This window comes from Anticarsia gemmatalis, chromosome 1, assembly GCF_050436995.1.
Source record: "Anticarsia gemmatalis isolate Benzon Research Colony breed Stoneville strain chromosome 1, ilAntGemm2 primary, whole genome shotgun sequence".
Classification (NCBI taxonomy): Eukaryota; Metazoa; Arthropoda; class Insecta; order Lepidoptera; family Erebidae; genus Anticarsia; species Anticarsia gemmatalis.
Window position 1 is genome coordinate 6,799,750 of NC_134745.1, and position 20,920 is coordinate 6,820,669.

Genomic DNA, 20,920 nt, shown 5'->3' on the forward strand with positions numbered 1-20,920 from the left:
TAATACTTTATTATGTGCCGGCAAAGATCCCCTGACAAAACTTTATTGGAACATCGAGTATGAACACTCGGTCTGATATGACACACTAGTTATAATGGAGTGACATTATTCGATAGATTTTCATGACAGAAGCCTTATATTACAGCGCTGTGATTTATTTAAGACTCTTTTTCTATTGTGTGTACTTAATTCTGTACATTTTTTTTGTTCGCTGATTGGAGTAGATTAGTGCTAGGCTAGGCTTTATAGTATCACTAGAAAAGATTATTACTAGACTTTTATGTAGAAGCCTTTGTGAATATCACATATTGAAAGTTGATGAAATTACAATGATTGCTTTCAATAATATATTGATTGGCAGATATTATCTAGATGGTAGGTATATTTTTCGTACCCAGTTTGGTTTAAGCAGATAAATAAGTTTAATTGAGATACGAATGTTCTGCTACTGTTCCTTAAATATGCAGACAATGGTCATACGTTTGCGATAGAAATATGTTGACATTGATGATGGATAGAATCTGAAGTAAAGTGACCTTTTGATAAATTAGTTCGATGCATTATAAATTGTTTACTTGCATTGAATTACAAACACATTTTTTTCTGTAAAAGGATTGAGATTTTTTAAATTTTGTGTGTGTAAATGTTCAGGCCGATCTCCTGTAATACAGGTCTGACATTTGCAAAGATACTTAACAAAATTTGTATAAAAACTGTGAGCACTTGTATAAAAAGAGCGAGAATTACATATAACAACAATTTTTATCGTTTCGACATTATCCGAAATGACTCACAGTTTTACGTACTCTCGCTAAACCTCAATGAAGCGGTCAGTATTAGTCACTGTCATAGATCATAATGTTTTTATACGAAGAGATATTTCGACGTCGCGGAGTCGAGCGCACTTCCTGCAGTTTGACCTGTTATTTAAGGTTCAATACATCGGCACGGATCACACTACGCGATTCTATGAATCTTGTCGTTTAATAAGTTATTATGTATTAATGAATAATTAAGCCAAATTAAGCTTAGTTACTAGACAGATATTTCGTAACTTGAACATAATAATATATTTAAGCTCAAAATAAATCATGCTAAGACAGACAGCAGATAGTAAAGATACAGTCTGCTTCTCATCAATACGACATAATAATATACTATCTGAAGGGCGCGGCTCCATTTAAATGTTTAAAATAAGTTGTTTATGTATGAGTCTTCAATTCTCTCGATGCTACACTCCCAAAAAAAAACAAAAATGTTACCAAATCAATCAAATTAATACATCGTGATATTATCGTACAATAGTGTTGTGGAAGCAAGTAACTTATCACTGTTCCTTGTAGTAGCGAGCGAGTCGTAAACTTTCAGTGAGGGACAGCCTCAGTGTGCTACTAAATAAATACACCCCGATGTATAAATATAAAGAAATAATGTCACGTTCAACAGTACCGTACTGATAGCGTTATCCTAGATTTTCCCAACTGATATATTTAAATAAATAAAATGTGTTTTTTTTTAATAATATAAATAAATAATACGATATAATTAGCAAGAACCATGATAGTCGAGTGCTATAAGCATCTTCTACCACGTGAGGAATTGAAGCTGAAGCTACATACCGAATACTTTCAATGATATGTGGGCAAAAAATGGTCCTGATATAAACTTGCATGCCTGTGAGAGTGAGTCGGTATTATCGAGTATCGAGAATTTATACATAAAATGTACCCAAAAAAATGTGTCTACAACGCCCGCTAGGGGCTTTGATAACATCCCGAAGGAGACTTTTACCCAGCTTTAAAACAGTTACAAAGTAAATTAGAACTTTAAATCAAATCATACTAAATTTACCCAAAAATATCATAATTAACTCAAATGTTACAGTGCTAAGAATCACTCCGTATATTCCCACCGACTATCGGTTGTATCACAGCACCATTGAGTGGTCGTTCCTCCTTGTGACGCCGTGTAGTCTAGTCACAAACGATATAATATCACACTCCACTGCAATCTCAAAGGTAATCATGTGACACATCTTACTACCTTTAGTTGGCTTATTGAACTTTTAAGCTGGTTTGTAAGATATTGTGTGGAGATTTCTAAGTCCGATATTTATAACAAACTTTACGGTGTGTGTTTTTGCGTAGTAGAAAAGTGTAAAAGTAGTGTGTTGATTACTTTGTTACTAGAAGACAACAAAGAGATTTTTTACGAAAGAAACGCTGGTCAATTTACACAAAAAAAATATACAGAAACGACTGAAATATGACAGAAACTTACATTATACTTGGCTCAATATTATTAGGAACTAGCCTCTTTAGAGACAAATAGACGAGGTAGAGTGAAGGACAGAATTATAGGTAAACTGTTAATGATTGCTCTTATATGCTTTAAAAAAAATCACACTAGCAAGGTCAAAGAACGAATTAACGCTTAATTCTATCGTAATAGACATTATATTTTTCTAGTTTCTATAAACTTGTGTTACTTAACAGATTTTCATTCAACATACAATCGAATCTCTAAATGACAATAACATGTAACTGATTCTATAATATTAATACAATAAATGAAACTACGCAATATCAAAAATTAGCAACCCAAATAAACATTGAAACGAATCACTTAGACCGCTTTACTTGAAATAGACGGAAATTAATTACTTAGAAATATTAGTATTCCCAGGATGGCATTCAGAGCAAGATGTACAGTCTCATTTGTCACGCAAATAGGATACCTCGACGAGTAATCAGAATCGGAGTGGGAGGTATCAATGATCAACAGTATACACGACAGTTGGAAAACAATGTACACAAGAAATAATGTACATTATAAAAATGAAATGTTATTGTAAGCAACCTTGTATGAGAGTTCTTGAAGGTATGCAAAGTCCCCAACCCGCACTTGGCCAGCGTGGTGGACTCAACACCTAACCCCTTCCTCATATTACGGGCGGAGACCCTTGCCCAGCAGTAGGGCAGTAGTGGGTTAAATTTATTTATTATGTTAGCGGAGTCGACGGAATAGTAAAAAATATGCATGAAAAACCGATCAGCGCCCCTTGCGTGATCCGCCAGAACTAGCTATATTGTTTAAGTAATTTTAAATGATATTTTCTCGACAGAACCAAGCTTAAAAATCACGATACCGTAAAAATATTAAATTCAAATATACAATCGAAAAGCCTGTTAGCTATCTAGACCGCTTATTATTGATTGAGAAAAAAGTATCAATATTTTTTAAATGCAGAATATTTTTTAATATAACGTTAAAAATAAAAAGCGCTTTAAATACGAGTGAATCATTGTTTGCAAACTGATTTTTACTTTTTTGTATATTTTATTCATATCCATGTAAAATGATTCACCGATTCAGTATTGCTGGTTTTATAATTTTTCCACGAAAGATTGCATGAAACTGCGAAAATAAAGCACACCATTTTAAATTCAACTTACAATAAAATTCAAGCATTAACTTTATAGCGCAGAAGTCTTGGTCAAACATTAATATTGTTCACACTTCTTAACCCCAACCTCAATACAAATAACCCATTCAAAAATATTTAAATGAAAACGTTAAATTTCAATTAGTTAAGTTGTAAGCGACGTTTCAGTCGTAGTTCTTGCATTTAATTTCTACTTGCCATAATGAGGGCGAGGAGTGCATATTTCATAGCGCGGGGCGCTCGCAGGGCGTTAAGTGGGGTATTTTATTGGCTTATTATACAATATTCTAAGCTAAAAATCGTGGAAAGAGTAGGTTTTTAATTGGGCAGTGAGCTCGCGTGGTGCTGACGCGAGGATTATTCATGGCCGCTTCAGCGCCAACGCTCCGTCGCCCCGTTATTCCGCCACGGATTTTTTTATGATCGCTCCGGCCTTTTTAGTCCGTTTTAACTTTACTGATATATATCAACTTCTTCGCTTCTCGTTTAACGGCCATCGAGAATGGTTCTAGTTTTATGCCTTTGTGTCGTGTATTGATACGTTAAATGTATTTATTTATTAGAAGGAAGTATTCCATTTAAAATCTTAGATTAAAATGATTTTCCATTTCCTGTACAAGAATAATATTTACCTGCTCATAATCACTTGTCTTATAATAAATTCAAATCTGCATCTTAAACTCAAAAATACTCACGAAAACAAACAAATTATATCACTCATTAAACGTATTAATTAACAAAATAGCATCGAAATGGTTTAAAACATTTGCAATATTTGCAGTTCCATCAATTAATAATATTGCGAGGTCTGTTGCTCTCGGTATATTTCAATTCGATGTGGTTGTTCAGCATCCGCGAATTGATTCCACCGTAAAATTCGACGATGTCCCAGCCAATTTACACAATACCTTTTTAGCGAATTAGGGCGTATTATTACTTTGTTTCCGAACAAATTTCTGTAAATGTATAGCTATATTACCTTTTAATAAACTCGGCGGTCGACTTCGGTTGTAATTCGACGTTCTTTCTGGAAACAATTAATCAGTTAATGAGTTTTCTTTTAGAAAATGCTTTTTGTTCTTGTTTTATTACATACAGAAAAAAAAGTCTGGTGTTCAGTCTACGTACACCTTGTAGCAAGTATAGATAGTAGTATATACATATTCAATAACCGTCTTTATTTTCAACTCAATCGTACTAGCTTTTTTGCTACCCCGGAAAATGTTGCTACAGAGTAAAAATAATCATGATACATAACAACAAACAGAATTACCCAAATAAAAGAGGACGGGGTGATACTGGTACTCATATCATTTCACATAATAATTCAAACAACAGGCTTCGCGGCGTGGCAGGCTAATTTAGCGTTCCGAGCCAGCGGGCCGTGTCAGGCTGAATTTAAACATTTCTTCTAGACGGTGGAGGGCGCACAGAATCTATTTCACGCGCATTACACCCATGACTTATGAGTTATTACAGCTGTAAAACTCAGCACACATCAGTCCATTTACTCGCATTTTTAATATAATTTAGCCGCAACGGTTTATGGGGAACTGGAATTTGTGGTGACAGCTCGTCTTTCGTCTTATTTGGGTAAAGATGATTTTAATACCAAATAATGAATTTAATTTAATAATCTTTTCTTACAATTTTGGCATTATTTAAATTGCCGAAATAATCTTGGAAAATGTAATATGTCTCAACCGGGAATATAATGCAGCGCTATTATAATCGGTTCATTTGTACATTTATAGGCGCCCATTTTTATGCTATCGGTCTATCGCTCAGTCTATAAAAGTAAGTTTGGATAACTTGTACATATTCTTTTAATATAAGTTTTACAAAATTCAGTAAGAAGTACAAATTCAGTTACAAATATTAATTTATCGCCACTAACTTCCTAATAACAAACCTAATTAGTGCAGTACAGAGTAGAGTCAATAACGAGAGGCTGCTATTAGGCGCATCAAGACTTAATCAGATCTCACACTCTGTATCAGGGACTAATCTGTGTATCGTGTGCCCCTGGCTTTGACGGGGTAGGTGAGGCGAGCGGAGCCGAGTACGACTGCTAGTCGCTACAGGAGCGTGTAAACTTGCTTGATTACATTAAACTTATGTAAATTCAACTATATTAGGTAAGGAGGGTCGTATTATTGTGTGGTTAGTTTAGATTCGGTTGGTCGTGTTATTGATAGAGATATATATTAACATGGTTTTTAGAAAAGTGTCATTAAAATGATACGAGTATCACAAATTAATAAAAAGTTTAAAATGCGTTGTTACAATGTTTGGTGGAAAGCTAAGATTTTTTCAAAGATAAACAGCGCTTTAACCGTGTAATTGAAAATCTAATTACAATTTTCTGTGATTAAGTTGTATGTGCACTTAATCAAGTCAAGCGTTTATATGTCATGGCTTAGATATACACTATATTACACACTTTCAAGAAAATGTTCTAATACCGTAGTTTCCAAGTAAAATATACGTGAAGCCTCTACCAAAATCCGGGAAGTTAAGCTCCAGTACGTTTTATTTATAATAATGAGGGTTAAACATAGAAAGATACGAAACCAAAGGAATACTTATTACGCTCCAAATCTCTTGAAAGGCTTTACAAACGCGTACTTCTTTAATTCTTTGCCAAAAATGCCCACTTACCTTTACTTTATCGTTTTAACCTATACGATGTGAACGCGCCTACAGTACCTCGATTCTGTACCAGTATCGACTGCCGACAACCGGCTAGCTATGGACATTTGATATTTAGAATGTACTGCCTGATAATTAAAAATGTTTTCTACGACACCCGTCAGAGGCGCTGATCGGATTTTCATACAAAATTTCTCGATGACAGTTCGGTTGTCGGTAGTCGATAGTGGTAGAGAATCGAGGTACTGTTTGTAGTTTATAAAATATCATAAATAATATTATGTTAGTGATTGGATGTGTATGTGTTTGGGAAACTGGATGTCGACATTATTTATCACAATTACTATGAATGATGGTCTTGTCTTAATATCAATTAATATGTTCGTGTAACAGATATTAATTCTTGTTAATATATAGGACCGAATGATAAGGTCAACAATACAATAGTAATGTGCAATACTTCGATAAACAATAATATATAATGTAAATCTTAACAGATTCTGAGTACTTAATTTGTTTCACATAAAAATTAAGCAAAGAAATAAAATTAAGAACGCTTGCCGTAAGTTTTATTTATAAATGGTATTGATATTCGTAGAAAAGAATACTTTTTTTTATTATAAAACAAACGGTAACAACCCTTTCGCGGCTTTATCAGTTAAAAATATTAAAAATAACAAATCAAATGTTTGTTTTCGCTTCAACTGTTGCGTTGGCCAACAAGTGGGGCAACATAAACGTAAACAAATCCTGTCGGGCTAAGTATGTTTGTTTAAATCACTGGCAGCCGAGAACTTGTAAACAAATGCAGCTCCCGTTATGAGCCGATGACAAGTGGTGAGAAAGATTTACCATAAAAGTGTGTTTTTGTATTTTATAGCTCTTTTTGTACTATGAGAAGCAATGGGTTGGATTGTTGACTAGTTTTTTTTGTAGTTTTGACAGGTGTGTGAACTACACCATATTAGGGTATTATGGATGATCCATACCGATCTTTAAGATAACGGGGTTGCTGTAAATTTAAATTTAGTTAAGTTCTTAATGAGCATATTTGTTTCAATGGAGATAATTATAATGTGCGGCTAAGCACACGCTTAACCTTTAAGCACTAACCTTATTAAGTTCACTCCTAAAGTAGGTACTAATAGGTTAATTTCGTTAAAACCGCTAATAAGAAACATTTTAGTATTAAAAAGTTGTCTCCGGAACATAACTTTGAATGTTTTCAGAAATAGCGCCATAACCGCAAACTTAGTCTATTATTTACACCATTTAATAAATATAATGAAGTCGTTCAAAATTACGTGGCCATTAAAAGATTGGAACAACCAAGGTGCTAGAGGAGTCTTTAACCGAAACCCATGGAGACAATTTCTTTAAAAGCCCTTAATATCTTTTTAAGAGTTTCTTATCGCAAAAGGGGTACTAAACAAGGCGAGTCGCGAACATTACTTAGAAAAAAAAAGGAAACCGCGAAGAGTTTACTTGTTTCGAAAAGGCGGGTCGTTGTGGCATCAGATAGCGGCAGATTTGCGGCCGCGCCATTAACAAATTACCTCTTTAAAGCGCTCCTTTAAATAAAGGTTTAGGCTTCTTTCTTTATACATTATAGTTAGTAAGACCACACACGGTCGCGTGATCTCATGCGATAATATAAAAATGAGTACGGACATGTTGTATAGATAGTGAAGGTAAATAAAGTAGCATACTCGTGTTGAAACTCCTTTTGTCTAGGATATTATCATAAATAGTGTTTCTTTCTTGTTGAAACTTACATAGATAGTCACGGTCAACAGCGCGGTTATTAGTTTTACTTTACCTCTACTTTGTTGTGAAAGCATTAATGTTGTTTAAGAATGTTATTTAAAACTTGCATTGTAAAGGAAGATTCTTGTTCGTTATAGTTTGTTCTTATGTGAAGAGATGTTAGTACGAGTTGAAATAACAAAAGTGTAGTAAGTGAAAGACTTTTGTGTACGGGTTTTTGTATATGTTTTTATGCAATTGCTGATGTCTCTTATGTTGTAAACTAAATAAAATAAACAAGTTCAAAGTATTTTTTTAGAGACTTGTTATGTTATCTTTTTGTAGATTTTGTTCAACTGAACGTATCCATCCATCTCTGTAAAATTTCAAATAGAAAACAAAACAAATGCTTTTGAGTAAAGTGTCTAGTTCCGTATCTAAAGACTAAAAACTGAACCCGATTAGGGTTCTATATCTAAAGGGTAAAAACGGAACCCAATTACCACACTTCCACTGTCTGTCTGCCTGTGTCTCTGCCGTGGTTTTTAAACATAAAACAAAATCGGATATAAGAATGGTTTAGCAATTAAGTTCATTACATATATGTACGGAAAGTAGCATTCACTTTCCTTAACAAATTCTCTAAATAACTTTTTCGTAAAATATTGTCTAGCATTTGATCGTTTATTCTAATGTATGGAATACAATGTATCACATCGGTGATAAATGCAAGCATTGCAATAGTCCTCGCAACAAATCGGCCTATGGCGTCCGTTCCCCGGGGTGTCGTTACGAGTTAAGGGATTTAACTAATGAGCTTCAACCACCTGTGTTATAAGCGAGTTAATAGGAAGTTGGCAATGATAATTATAATTAGGCACTATTAAAAGTGTATTGATGAATGTAGGCAAATAGCAATGACTATAACGAAATATAGAATTCAAGTGTATCGATGATTACTTTTGTACACAAATAGCAGTGACTATAGCGAAGTACAGGAATCTATACCGTTTACATAATCGTGTTACTATTTTTCGTAGATTCTTTTCTTATACTGCCTGGCTACTTGGCTACAATAGTGAAGTGCAGAGTTCTATTCTGTATGCGCAATTCGTGATATTATTTTTCTGATAATTATGTCTTATAGGTACTTCACTTTATTTCTTATAGGTACTTCAATTCGCTACTTGGAACTAATATTAAGTAATAAATAATAGTAAGTGTTTCACTTGCAGACAGAGCAACAAAATCTATCAAATTCAGAAAAATCTTAAGAAACTATTTGTAACCTAGGATTGATCTTTAAATAGAGTGAAACTTTAATAAAAGCAGATACTGGAATAAAGCTTCAAAGCTAGAACAAATATTTAAAAAGTACTAAATACTTCAACATTAAATAATCATAAAACCTCTCTAAAATTAATTACCACCAAAAACCACCTAACGATATGACGAGCTGTAACGTTTGTTCAGTTAAACACATGGGAGATGTCCCGAATAGAGCAATTACAGTCATTAGCTTACACAGTAACTATCCCAACTAGCACACAAGCTGCTTATACAGTCGTTATACAGCCTGATAGTTGCATAAGAGTCGTTCAAATGCTGTACAATTCTCTATAAGTTGTATACTAGCTATTTAAAAAACCCTTTAACAGCTAGGCGGGACAGTAGCCGTTTAGTAGGAAACTAATGACTTATAGTGATATATGAGCATGTAATTGCATCGCTAGACAGCCTAGGGAAGTATAACTGAGTTAATGGAATCTTCTATAACACCGTTAACTGTATAAGGGGACTTTAGGAGATAAAGGAGTTTAAACGGAGTTATGCGTTGCGCTTATAGCGCTCAAGAGCGTAAATAAGCTTTTTGTAATGCCTCAGGTTCTATAACAGATTTTTTTAGGGCTAGTGTATTACTCATCTATAAAAGAGTTGCGTAGGTCTTTAATAGCGCCTTGAGCGTTATATCAGATATTTATATGGCTTCTGTACGGCAAATAGATGTATAAGGTATCATTCGAAACATTTTTACAGCCATGGGGATTACAGAATTATGTTAAGCACCTAAAGCGCTATAACCGAGTAATATACCTTTATACTAAAGCTTAAAATTATTATCATAATATATTTACATAGGTGCAGTGGTGGTTCAGTCTGTCAACTGTTTTTAAAGAAAAAAAAATAAATAAAAATAAAATAAAATAAAATAAAATAAAATAAAATAAAATAAAATAAAATAAAATAAAATAAAATAAAATAAAATAAAATAAAATAAAATAAAATAAAATAAAATAAAATAAAATAAAATAAAATAAAATAAAATAAAATAAAATAAAATAAAATAAAATAAAATAAAATAAAATAAAATAAAATAAAATAAAATAAAATAAAATAAAATAAAATAAAATAAAATAAAATAAAATAAAATAAAATAAAATAAAATAAAATAAAATAAAATAAAATAAAATAAAATAAAATAAAATAAAATAAAATAAAATAAAATAAAATAAAATAAAATAAAATAAAATAAAATAAAATAAAATAAAATAAAATAAAATAAAATAAAATAAAATAAAATAAAATAAAATAAAATAAAATAAAATAAAATAAAATAAAATAAAATAAAATAAAATAAAATAAAATAAAATAAAATAAAATAAAATAAAATAAAATAAAATAAAATAAAATAAAATAAAATAAAATAAAATAAAATAAAATAAAATAAAATAAAATAAAATAAAATAAAATAAAATAAAATAAAATAAAATAAAATAAAATAAAATAAAATAAAATAAAATAAAATAAAATAAAATAAAATAAAATAAAATAAAATAAAATAAAATAAAATAAAATAAAATAAAATAAAATAAAATAAAATAAAATAAAATAAAATAAAATAAAATAAAATAAAATAAAATAAAATAAAATAAAATAAAATAAAATAAAATAAAATAAAATAAAATAAAATAAAACAAATAAAATAAATATAAATAAAATAAAAAATGATTTTCAAACTATTTTAATATTCAACGACTGACCCCTAAAAGTACGAGTAAAATGCTGGTGTGCGACCAAAACAGTTATATTGAAGCACTCCTATGCCACAACTGCAAAACCTTGAGGTCTACAACAGCAAACACTAGAGCCTTTGTACAGCTTAAGGCGCTAGAGCAGATGTAACCAACTCTGAGAGCTGCTTGATCGAGACGCCATTATAGCATTTGGTAAACATATTTTTTTAGGTTATTACGATCTTTTGAAGATCATATAAATCTATAGCCTGGTAACGTTAACATAATTAAAATCATTTTTTATTACCTATAACCCTAATTAAATTATCTGTAACCCTCAAAGTCTTATTTATGTTCAAAATACAATTTTCAAATCCACATATCTATATAATTTTTGCACTTAAAACTGAATATTTTGAGGGCGCATGAAAATATTGACGATAATATACATATATATTGACAGCAAACTTAGCAAACTTGAACTCGCACTTTCATATCACGTACACAAAGAAATAAAAGCGATAGACTACTTGTTATTTTAATAATCCAATCCGTAAAAATAAAATGTCTCCTCATTTGTCACTGATGATTCATTTTAAAAAAATATATTTAGTTTACACCATAATAAACCGACTATATTACTAATTTAGAGCGTTAGCATTTATAACCGTTACACAGTAGCGCTAAAATAAGGTAAAGGTGGTATAATCGCGCTGCAAGAGCTTTTTCGAACGCTCGTGGCGCTAACCACCTCTGTACAACAGCTGGTAAGCGCCACGAAGCTGCGAAAAAGCTCTTGTAGCGCGATTATACCACCTTCATCTTATTTTAGCGCTCCTGTATTACTACTATACTACGTACTATTATAATTACTATTTACGACCACTGTAGATCCAATGTCGAGCTATAAGCTGGACAGTATGGGCCTATTTGACGCTACAAGAGCTCTGTAGCCGCTTATAGAACCACTATACTTCTTACTAAGGAGCCTAAGGCGTTATAAAAATCCTTTAACCGGCCATTGTACAGCTTGTTATAGCGCTTGTGTCCCAACTAGCACACAAGCTGCTTATACAGTCGTTATACAGTCTGATAGTTGCATAAGAGTCGTACAAATGCTGTACAATTCTCTATAAGTTGTATACTAGCTATTTAAAAAACCCTTTAACAGCTAGGCGGGACAGTAGCCGTTTAGTAGGAAACTAATGACTTATAGTGATATATAAGCATGTAATTGCATCGCTAGACAGCCTAGGGAAGTATAACTGAGTTAATGGAATCTTCTTTAACACCGTTAACTGTATAAGGGGACTTTAGGAGATAAAGGAGTTTAAACGGAGTTATGCGTTGCGCTTATAGCGCTCAAGAGCGTAAATAAGCTTTTTGTAATGCCTTAGGTTCTATAACAGATTTTTTTAGGGCTAGTGTATTACTCATCTATAAAAGAGTTGCGTAGGTCTTTAATAGCGCCTTGAGCGTTATATCAGATATTTATATGGCTTCTGTACGGCAAATAGATGTATAAGGTATCATTCGAAACATTTTTACAGCCATGGGGATTACAGAATTATGTTAAGCACCTAAAGCGCTATAACCGAGTAATATACCTTTATACTAAAGCTTAAAATTATTATCATAATATATTTACATAGGTGCAGTGGTGGTTCAGTATGTCAACTGTTTTTAAAGAATAAATAAAATAAATAAAATAAATAAAATAAATAAAATAAATAAAATAAATAAAATAAATAAAATAAATAAAATAAATAAAATAAATAAAATAAATAAAATAAATAAAATAAATAAAATAAATAAAATAAATAAAATAAATAAAATAAATAAAATAAATAAAATAAATAAAATAAATAAATAAAATAAATAAAATAAATAAAATAAATAAAATAAATAAAATAAATAAAATAAATAAAATAAATAAAATAAATAAAATAAATAAAATAAATAAAATAAATAAAATAAATAAAATAAATAAAATAAATAAAATAAATAAAATAAATAAAATAAATAAAATAAATAAAATAAATAAAATAAATAAAATAAATAAAATAAATAAAATAAATAAAATAAATAAAATAAATAAAATAAATAAAATAAATAAAATAAATAAAATAAATAAAATAAATAAAATAAATAAAATAAATAAAATAAATAAAATAAATAAAATAAATAAAATAAATAAAATAAATAAAATAAACAAAATAAATAAAATAAATAAAATAAATAAAATAAATAAAATAAAAAAATTCAAACTATTTTAATATTCAACGACTGACCCCTAAAAGTACGAGTAAAAATATGCTGGTGTGCGACCAAAACAGTTGAAGCACTCCTATGCCACAACTGCAAAACCTTGCGGTCTACAACAGCAAACACTAGAGCCTTTGTACAGCTTAAGGCGCTAGAGCAGATGTAACCAACTCTGAGAGCTGCTTGATCGAGACGCCATTATAGCATTTGGTAAACATATTTTTTGAGGTTATTACGATCTTTTGAAGATCATATAAATCTATAGCCTGGTAACGTTAACATAATTAAAATCATTTTTTATTACCTATAACCCTAATTAAACTATCTGTAACCCTCAAAGTCTTATTTATGTTCAAAATACAATTTCCAAATCCACATATCTATATAATTTTTGCATTTAAAACTGAATATTTTGAGGGCGCATGAAAATATTGACGATAATATACATATATATTGACAGCAAACTGGCACTCGCACTTTCATATCACGTACACAAAGAAATAAAAGCGATAGACTACTTGTTATTTTCATAATCCAATCCGTAAAAATAAAATGTCTCCTCATTTGTCACTGATGATTCATTTTAATACAATATATTTAGTTTACACCATAATAAACCGACCATATTACTAATTTAGAGCGTTAGCATTTATAACCGTTACACAGTAGCGCTAAAATAAGGTAAAGGTGGTATAATCGCGCTGCAAGAGCTTTTTCGAACGCTCGTGGCGCTAACCACCTCTGTACAACAGCTGGTAAGCGCCACGAAGCTGCGAAAAAGCTCTTGTAGCGCGATTATACCACCTTCATCTTATTTTAGCGCTCCTGTATTACTACTATACTACGTACTATTATAATTACTATTTACGACCACTGTAGATCCAATGTCGAGCTATAAGCTGGACAGTATGGGCCTATTTGACGCTACAAGAGATCTGTAGCCGCTTATAGAACCACTATACTTCTTACTAAGGAGCCTAAGGCGTTATAAAAATCCTTTAACCGGCCATTGTGCAGCTTGTTATAGCGCTTGTGTGCTAGTTGGGGTGCTAGTTGGGTATGTAAGTACATGTGTGTTATGTAACTTACATTGCTGGCGACAGATTGCATGCAAGCGATGCTGTTCTACATAAACTACTTGATCTGAATTATAATATTCTGTTTGCGATACTTGGATAAAGAAATGATATCCTTTTGATGTTGACGTTAAACTTTTGTTTAAATGTTTAAATGAATCTTGAACGATGGGTAATTTTATTTAAATATAAAACTAACAAGTATTAAACAGTTACATACAACTATTTAGAAGCTATAGGGTTAAGCATTTTATTTAGAGAACTGATCAGCGCCCCTGGCGTATCATGAAGGAACTGATTTTAGGGATGCAATTTAAATACCAAACTTATGAACTGCGCTTTTGGTATAAAAAATGCGCTCCAGAGTCCATAGGCAGAGTACTCTCGTAGGACTCGAACTCACAACTACTAACAACATTTTAATAGTGTTGTGACGACCACTATTGCGCAACATGTGTGTTAAGAATTTACTCCACTTTTTGAACCCATTTCAAAGTATTGACATTACAACTTAAGCAATAAACGGCAACTGACACTATTATAAAGTAAAACAATAAAAACTAAAAAAGAATAACTATAATGTATAATTATTCTCTGAGAGTGCAAGTGTCATTTCGTTAGTCATGTGTAGGAGAGCTAGGATAACTATCATGTAATAGAAGAAGCTAGTGTGCTTAGCAAAGCGTGTTTATTATGTCCCTTTAGCTGCTAAGAGTTTCTTAGTAGATGTAAGATACGTGTAAACTTTGTGCACATAGGTTTGAATATTAGGTAAAAAATGCAATTCTTGTGAAGCATGACTGTTGCATTTTTAAGGAGAGTTGACGTCAGGTAGGTTGTCTATCACAAAACCATGAGTCTATACCCTCTAAAGTGTGTTTTTGAGAAAAAAACGTGGAGTTTTGTCCTCACTTTAAGTGGGATAGCGACAAAATAAAAAAACTACAGGTATTTTTTTAAGTTTTTCTATCTCAGTATTTACTAGTTAGTCTTATATTCTCATAGCCAAATTCGAGATTTTGGGACAGAAAAATTCTATGGCATTTGTCTAACCGAGGATTGAATCCGGAAACAAAATTCTCTAGCGTTAAGACTATAGCAATGAAAAGTAGCATTATATAAAAATATAAATAACTCAGCCTTCCTTTCCACTTCTGGATAGAAATATTTAACTATAAATCACTCTGTTAAAACGAAAAAACGGCTCGCTATAATTTACAGTCTCGTGCCATGGCTCACTTAATTTCTTTAAAATAAAATCTTTTTTAATACATCCTCTTATTGTAACTGCAAAAATATTTTATACAGACTCGGGTTTAAAGCATCTAGAATGTTTGGAAGTATCTAAGTTTTTACATGGAATATTCAAACATAGATGCTCCTATTATTTAATTGTTACTTTTTTCACGCAAATGTTAGATTTGCGATAACTAATAACCAGGCGATTACTTCGAGTGCTATAAAGTTACTCATGATAAAATATTTTTTTTGTTCATATGATTAGAGTAGGAGTTTAAAGAAGGCTTTAAGGCTGACAAACAAGCAACAATTTAATAAAAAATCTAGCATTATTTACCTAAGAAAAATTTAAATTTAGATATACAGATTCAATCGTCTTAGCAAAATATTTCTGCAAGGTGACTCATATGTGTTGTAATTAAAATTTAACCCTAAAATTAAAATAGTATAAAAGGTTTCAGTGCTAGACAAAATATAATAATTTTAAAAGCAAGTTTAAAAGCAAGTCTGTGCAATATTAATATTTTTAAGAACACGTCCGTTTAGATTAGAGTGGTAGGGTCGTGGCCGCAGACCGCCGCGGCCGGAAAGGAAGATTTACCCAAATTTCGAGCTACGTTAACCACTCAGTTTCATTTTTAAATATTTAAATGTACAGTATGTGCTGGCGAATGCTAAAAGATATCTTAAGTATCTCGGATGTATGCTTGTGCAGTTTTTTAAACTGATGTTAATCTCATTGGAGTTTTAACCCTTTGTTTGTCAATATTGGAGCAGGACAGACATTGTTTTAAAGCAGTATTTTATTTTATTATGTGTATATATAAATCTTAAAAGAATAACTCTTTTACGTTATTTATTTAATAAAAAAAGATTTAAAATGTTTTTCATCGAAAATTTTATGAGAACCGATTCTTGATTATATGTATTGCATACTGTAAGGTTTTTAATATTTACTTCCTACGATTTTACTTATGAAGTCGAATTGAGTAGTCATCAAATCAGTAATCGATCGGGACTAAGATATAACATACCAAGCAAATAAGGAGCTACCTAAAAATAAATATTTGTGATAAATGGATAATAAATCATAAATTTTTCACCCCAACAATACATGATAAATTTTGTGAATATGTTTCGTTACGGTTCTTATTTTAAATGGGGCGTACAACTACTATGCGGAAGTGACATGCCGTGACGTCACATCCGGGCGGTGTTACGCACAGCGCAGGCGCAGGCCTGCCACCGGAAGCCGGAAGTTGTGGTGTTGCGGCGCACAATCTGGAGTTGGACGGCGGGAAACACTGAATCAAGTGCAGCCTGAGCTTTCTGTTTTATGTATGAGACTGTAAAAGATATATGGGCGCATTTTCATTTGATATCATCCGTACCCGGGGCTGTCCCGTTGTTAGATCTAATTGTTCTAACATGCGTGCCTCCGGTATAGTTGTGTGTTCACATGTTACGAACGGCGCCGATGACGGCCGCGGGACCTTACGCCCGTTTGTGTGTGGATAGGTAAGTTACACGCACATGTAGTCTGAGGCGTGATGTATAAAAAAAATCTGGTATTTATTTGTGTAACTAATAAGTTGAAGCAGTGTGCCAGTAGACTTTACATAGTGGTTGGTTGAAACAAGGAAGAGTGTGTGACGCTACACCATTTACATTAGTTTACCATCTTCTGGTGTCCGTTGTTTGTATATTTATTTTGTAAACACTATTGAAAACCATATTTATAAGGCTCATTCCAAGCATCCAATTTTCAAATATTAGGAAACACATAGTAATTATCTTCTACAATACAGGTAACAGCAATTTACTTAGTATTTGGCAGAACGTCGATAACACGCCGCACACGTCACGTACGTCGTACATCGCCACAGGGTAACTGTTACAGCGCCTGCTAGTTAACGCAGAGCAATAGGTAAAACGTTCACGTCAGAGCTTACGACTAGCATAAACATAAAGTTTGATAGGAGTATAGTTAATTAATTATCTTGTTGTTATAAATTGGTTTGGAACTAAATTTTTTATATAAAATCATTGCCAAATAATCGATTCCATCAACCGATACCGATTTTGATTAAAATAAGCAATTATTAATAGCGAAAAGCAGATTGAAGACCAGCGGTGAGACCTAAAATACATAGGTTTTTATTCTAACCCTAAAGGACTATGGGCAAAAATGTATGGGCTCCGTCCCCACCTACCAACAAACATGGAACTGATATCAACGAGTTCATAAAGTGCCCCCTATTTAATTAAAATCCTTTGTTTTTGATAAATCAGTGGGAATATATATTTAAAAAAAAAAACAATTTGTAATTATTATTTAACGTATATTTTTATTTTACATTTGTAAGTTATTTTAACATTATTGTTATATTACAGTACTAACTCATATGTAGAATAATGTCCTCCTAGCCGATATACGGCTACGGCGGTCAGTTTCATTGAAACTGGCCATCTGTGCCGGACTTTGTTTATAGTGTCCAAGTGTGTGCACAATAAACAGGTACACTCTCTATTCCATCACTCTCATAGTTTGGTGGGACGGATAACCGACACGACCAGTGAGAGGTCAGGCGCAGGACCGACGGCTTTACGTGCTCTCCGAGGCACGGAGGTCTTCGACCTCAACTTCCTAACTCCGGGCAATCTCTAGGAAATTCTTAACAGAAAATCTCAGAAAAGACTGTTTGGCCCGACCCAGGATTCGAACCCGAGACCTCTCGCACCGCAGTCGCATATACTACCGACCGCGCCACAGAGGCACTCATATGTATATACTTATATCATTTCCATTATATGGTTAATACATGTTATTGATTTCATATTCCAATAATTATTTTTACTCGTCAATTATCATGCTGTCTAACAGATGATGCGCTGGCAGATTAAAATCTGATCAGATCTAAAATCGTGGGTTGGAGAGCGGGGGGAGGGGGTTATTTTGTACCCAGCTATCTTTATGTGCATGCGGCGTCCGCCGCTGTGCACTAATTAATAAATAAATGAGCATGTATTTTGGAATTAGTCGTCAATAATACGTTAACGAGATATTTGTTTAAACGTAAGATACTATGAGAACCCCATGCATTTGGGCAATGTCGCCATAGTATAAAAATATCGTCTTGCCAAGATATATCAATTGAGCTACATTTCATTTTTGTTGATGGGTGGGGACGATTCCGCCCATAGTCCTTTGAATTTAAATACATCCAAATAACATGCGAACAATGCAAGCTAGCACGAAATAATAGTACAACAAATCTTACAAGCACTTTAAACATTTTCGGATCATACCAAATAAGCAAACGATAAACTAGCGTATAAATAATTTATCAACGTGAAATCTATTTACAATAAGAGCCAAACATTTCCCGAATATAGTTCCACGTTCCGAAAATCGTATCGTCATAATACAATTGAGAATTTCAAAATTTATTTGTAGATGTGTAGCGACGTAGATCGCAAGTCTTGCGGGACACATGTCGGAACTTCTCCTTGAAAACTTCATCGGAACAAAGAGTAAAGCCTTGTTCTTGTAACGTGCAGGATCTCAGTCTACGGTTTTATATCTTCATAATTTAATAAAATGAGTAATTTGAGAGCTTTTATCATAATTAACGTTCTTCCCGTTTTCTGGGAACAATCTGACGGAATTTTTGATCTGTGTTTCGTGTTGTGGTTTAGCTTGGGTTTATAATAGCAATGTTAAAATGTTATATCTGGTCAGATTAGCATCATTATAGCTAGTTAATAGCGGCCTGATTAAATTTAAGAAATGATATAGGTACTAAAGCCTTCGGAAATCACCCTATTGGTGAAAATCCGTTCCAAAGAATTTGAGTTAATTACGAACAGACAGACAGACACGGCGTAGGCACATTATTTTATAATATGTGATAGTGATTGCGAATAAATTATTGCCTATAATTATTTATGTAAAACATAAGCACTGCCCAAAAATAAGCAAACCGTTTTTAATAGTACCATTAAAATGATACTGGTTAACTTGACACTAGAAAAAAACAACACGTCCTTTTTATAAGCAAGGACTGTCAATTTTGATCTCGACATTACATTTCAACATTTCTACGGTTGTTTGAATAAAAATCAAAAACTATTTTATTATACTAAAATGAATCGCATATTATCTACAATCGTGAAAAGGAATATAGTACCAACATTCAGACGCAATTTCTGCAGGACAGCAACTTTATTTGACGAATGTAAAGACAAAGGTAGTGTTCAGACAGGTAAAGAATACATACTAAAACCTATTGAAGATCCTGAGAGTCATACGCTTAAGAAACATGCAAACGAAAGGCGTCAGATGTTGTACGAATTTGGACTATACGTCGCTGCGTGCTTGCCGAAATACGTTCAACATGTACAAATGCAGTTTTACGATGAACTAGAGATACTCATTGCTCCAGAAGGATTATACCAAGTATGTAGCTTCTTACGCTTGCACCATAACTGCTGCTTTAGCCAATGCAGTCACTGTACGGCAATGGACGTGCCCAGTCGACCTTACAGATTTGAGATTGTGTATCAACTTCTCAGCATGCGATTCACTTCGAGAGTAAGAATAAAGACGTATACAGATGAACTGACACCTATACGTTCCCAGTACAGTAATTGGGGTGCTGCACAATGGCATGAAAGAGAAGTTTATGACATGTACGGTGTTATTTTTACTCACCATCCAGATTTGCGAAGAATTCTTACCGACTATGGTTTTACCGGTCACCCGTTAAGGAAGGACTTCCCGGTTGCCGGTTATACTGAAGTGAGATACGATGACGAGCTAAAGAAGCTCGTATTTGAACCAGTTGAATTTGCTCAAGAAATGCGCAAGTATGAGTTGGCGGCGCCGTGGAATTATATGGGTAATTTCCACAAGGGATTTAATACACCGTATGAACCACCAAAGCCTAAGCCTGCCTAGGGTAGTAAATTATGCTTTTTATTTATATATTTGTATTTGTTTTGAATAAATTATGGTCTTTTACTTGGTGCTTTCTATTATTTACGACAAAAATGCAGTTTTTTCATATTTAAAACAATAACATTCATTTTCAAATTTTTATCGATATTTATTTAGTTTAATAAATACGAATCTATTTATACCTAGCTCGCACTTACACAATTTACACACACCGAAAATCATTCAGGATAAAAATACATTGTTCCTTTTCTTAGACATTTTCCTGCTATGTTAAAAGCAGTTGTTATTAAATAATCATATTGGTTTTATTGCTAACATTTGCACATAATATGTGTTATATCAATGTCAGATACTTTATCAATGATTTTGTTAATACACAATCAAATACCTGTCTGTAGTACAATAATTGCTTAACTTAAGTAGAAGCTGATTTTTACTCAGATAGAATACAATATTATTTATCAACAAGACAAGTTCATTGTCTTCTTCGTGTCGGTTTCAACAATACGCACAAATCACTCTG

The 20,920-nt window shown here is 32.3% G+C and overlaps 1 protein-coding gene across 1 annotated transcript; it reads left to right on the forward strand.

Annotated features, from left to right (window-relative positions):
• The first annotated feature begins 19,503 nt into the window (after positions 1 to 19,503).
• Positions 19,504 to 20,460, forward strand: LOC142973090 (NADH-ubiquinone oxidoreductase subunit 9-like). Its single transcript, XM_076114686.1, has one exon. It carries the CDS (start codon positions 19,585 to 19,587, stop codon positions 20,395 to 20,397), a length of 813 nt encoding a protein of 270 aa, XP_075970801.1. The 5' UTR covers positions 19,504 to 19,584; the 3' UTR covers positions 20,398 to 20,460.
• Positions 20,461 to 20,920: the final 460 nt, after the last annotated feature.

Excerpts from the sequence above, each read along its gene's own strand:
- LOC142973090 (XM_076114686.1), top strand. The coding sequence starts at position 19,585 with ATGAATCGCATATTATCTACAATCGTGAAAAGGAATATAGTACCAACA.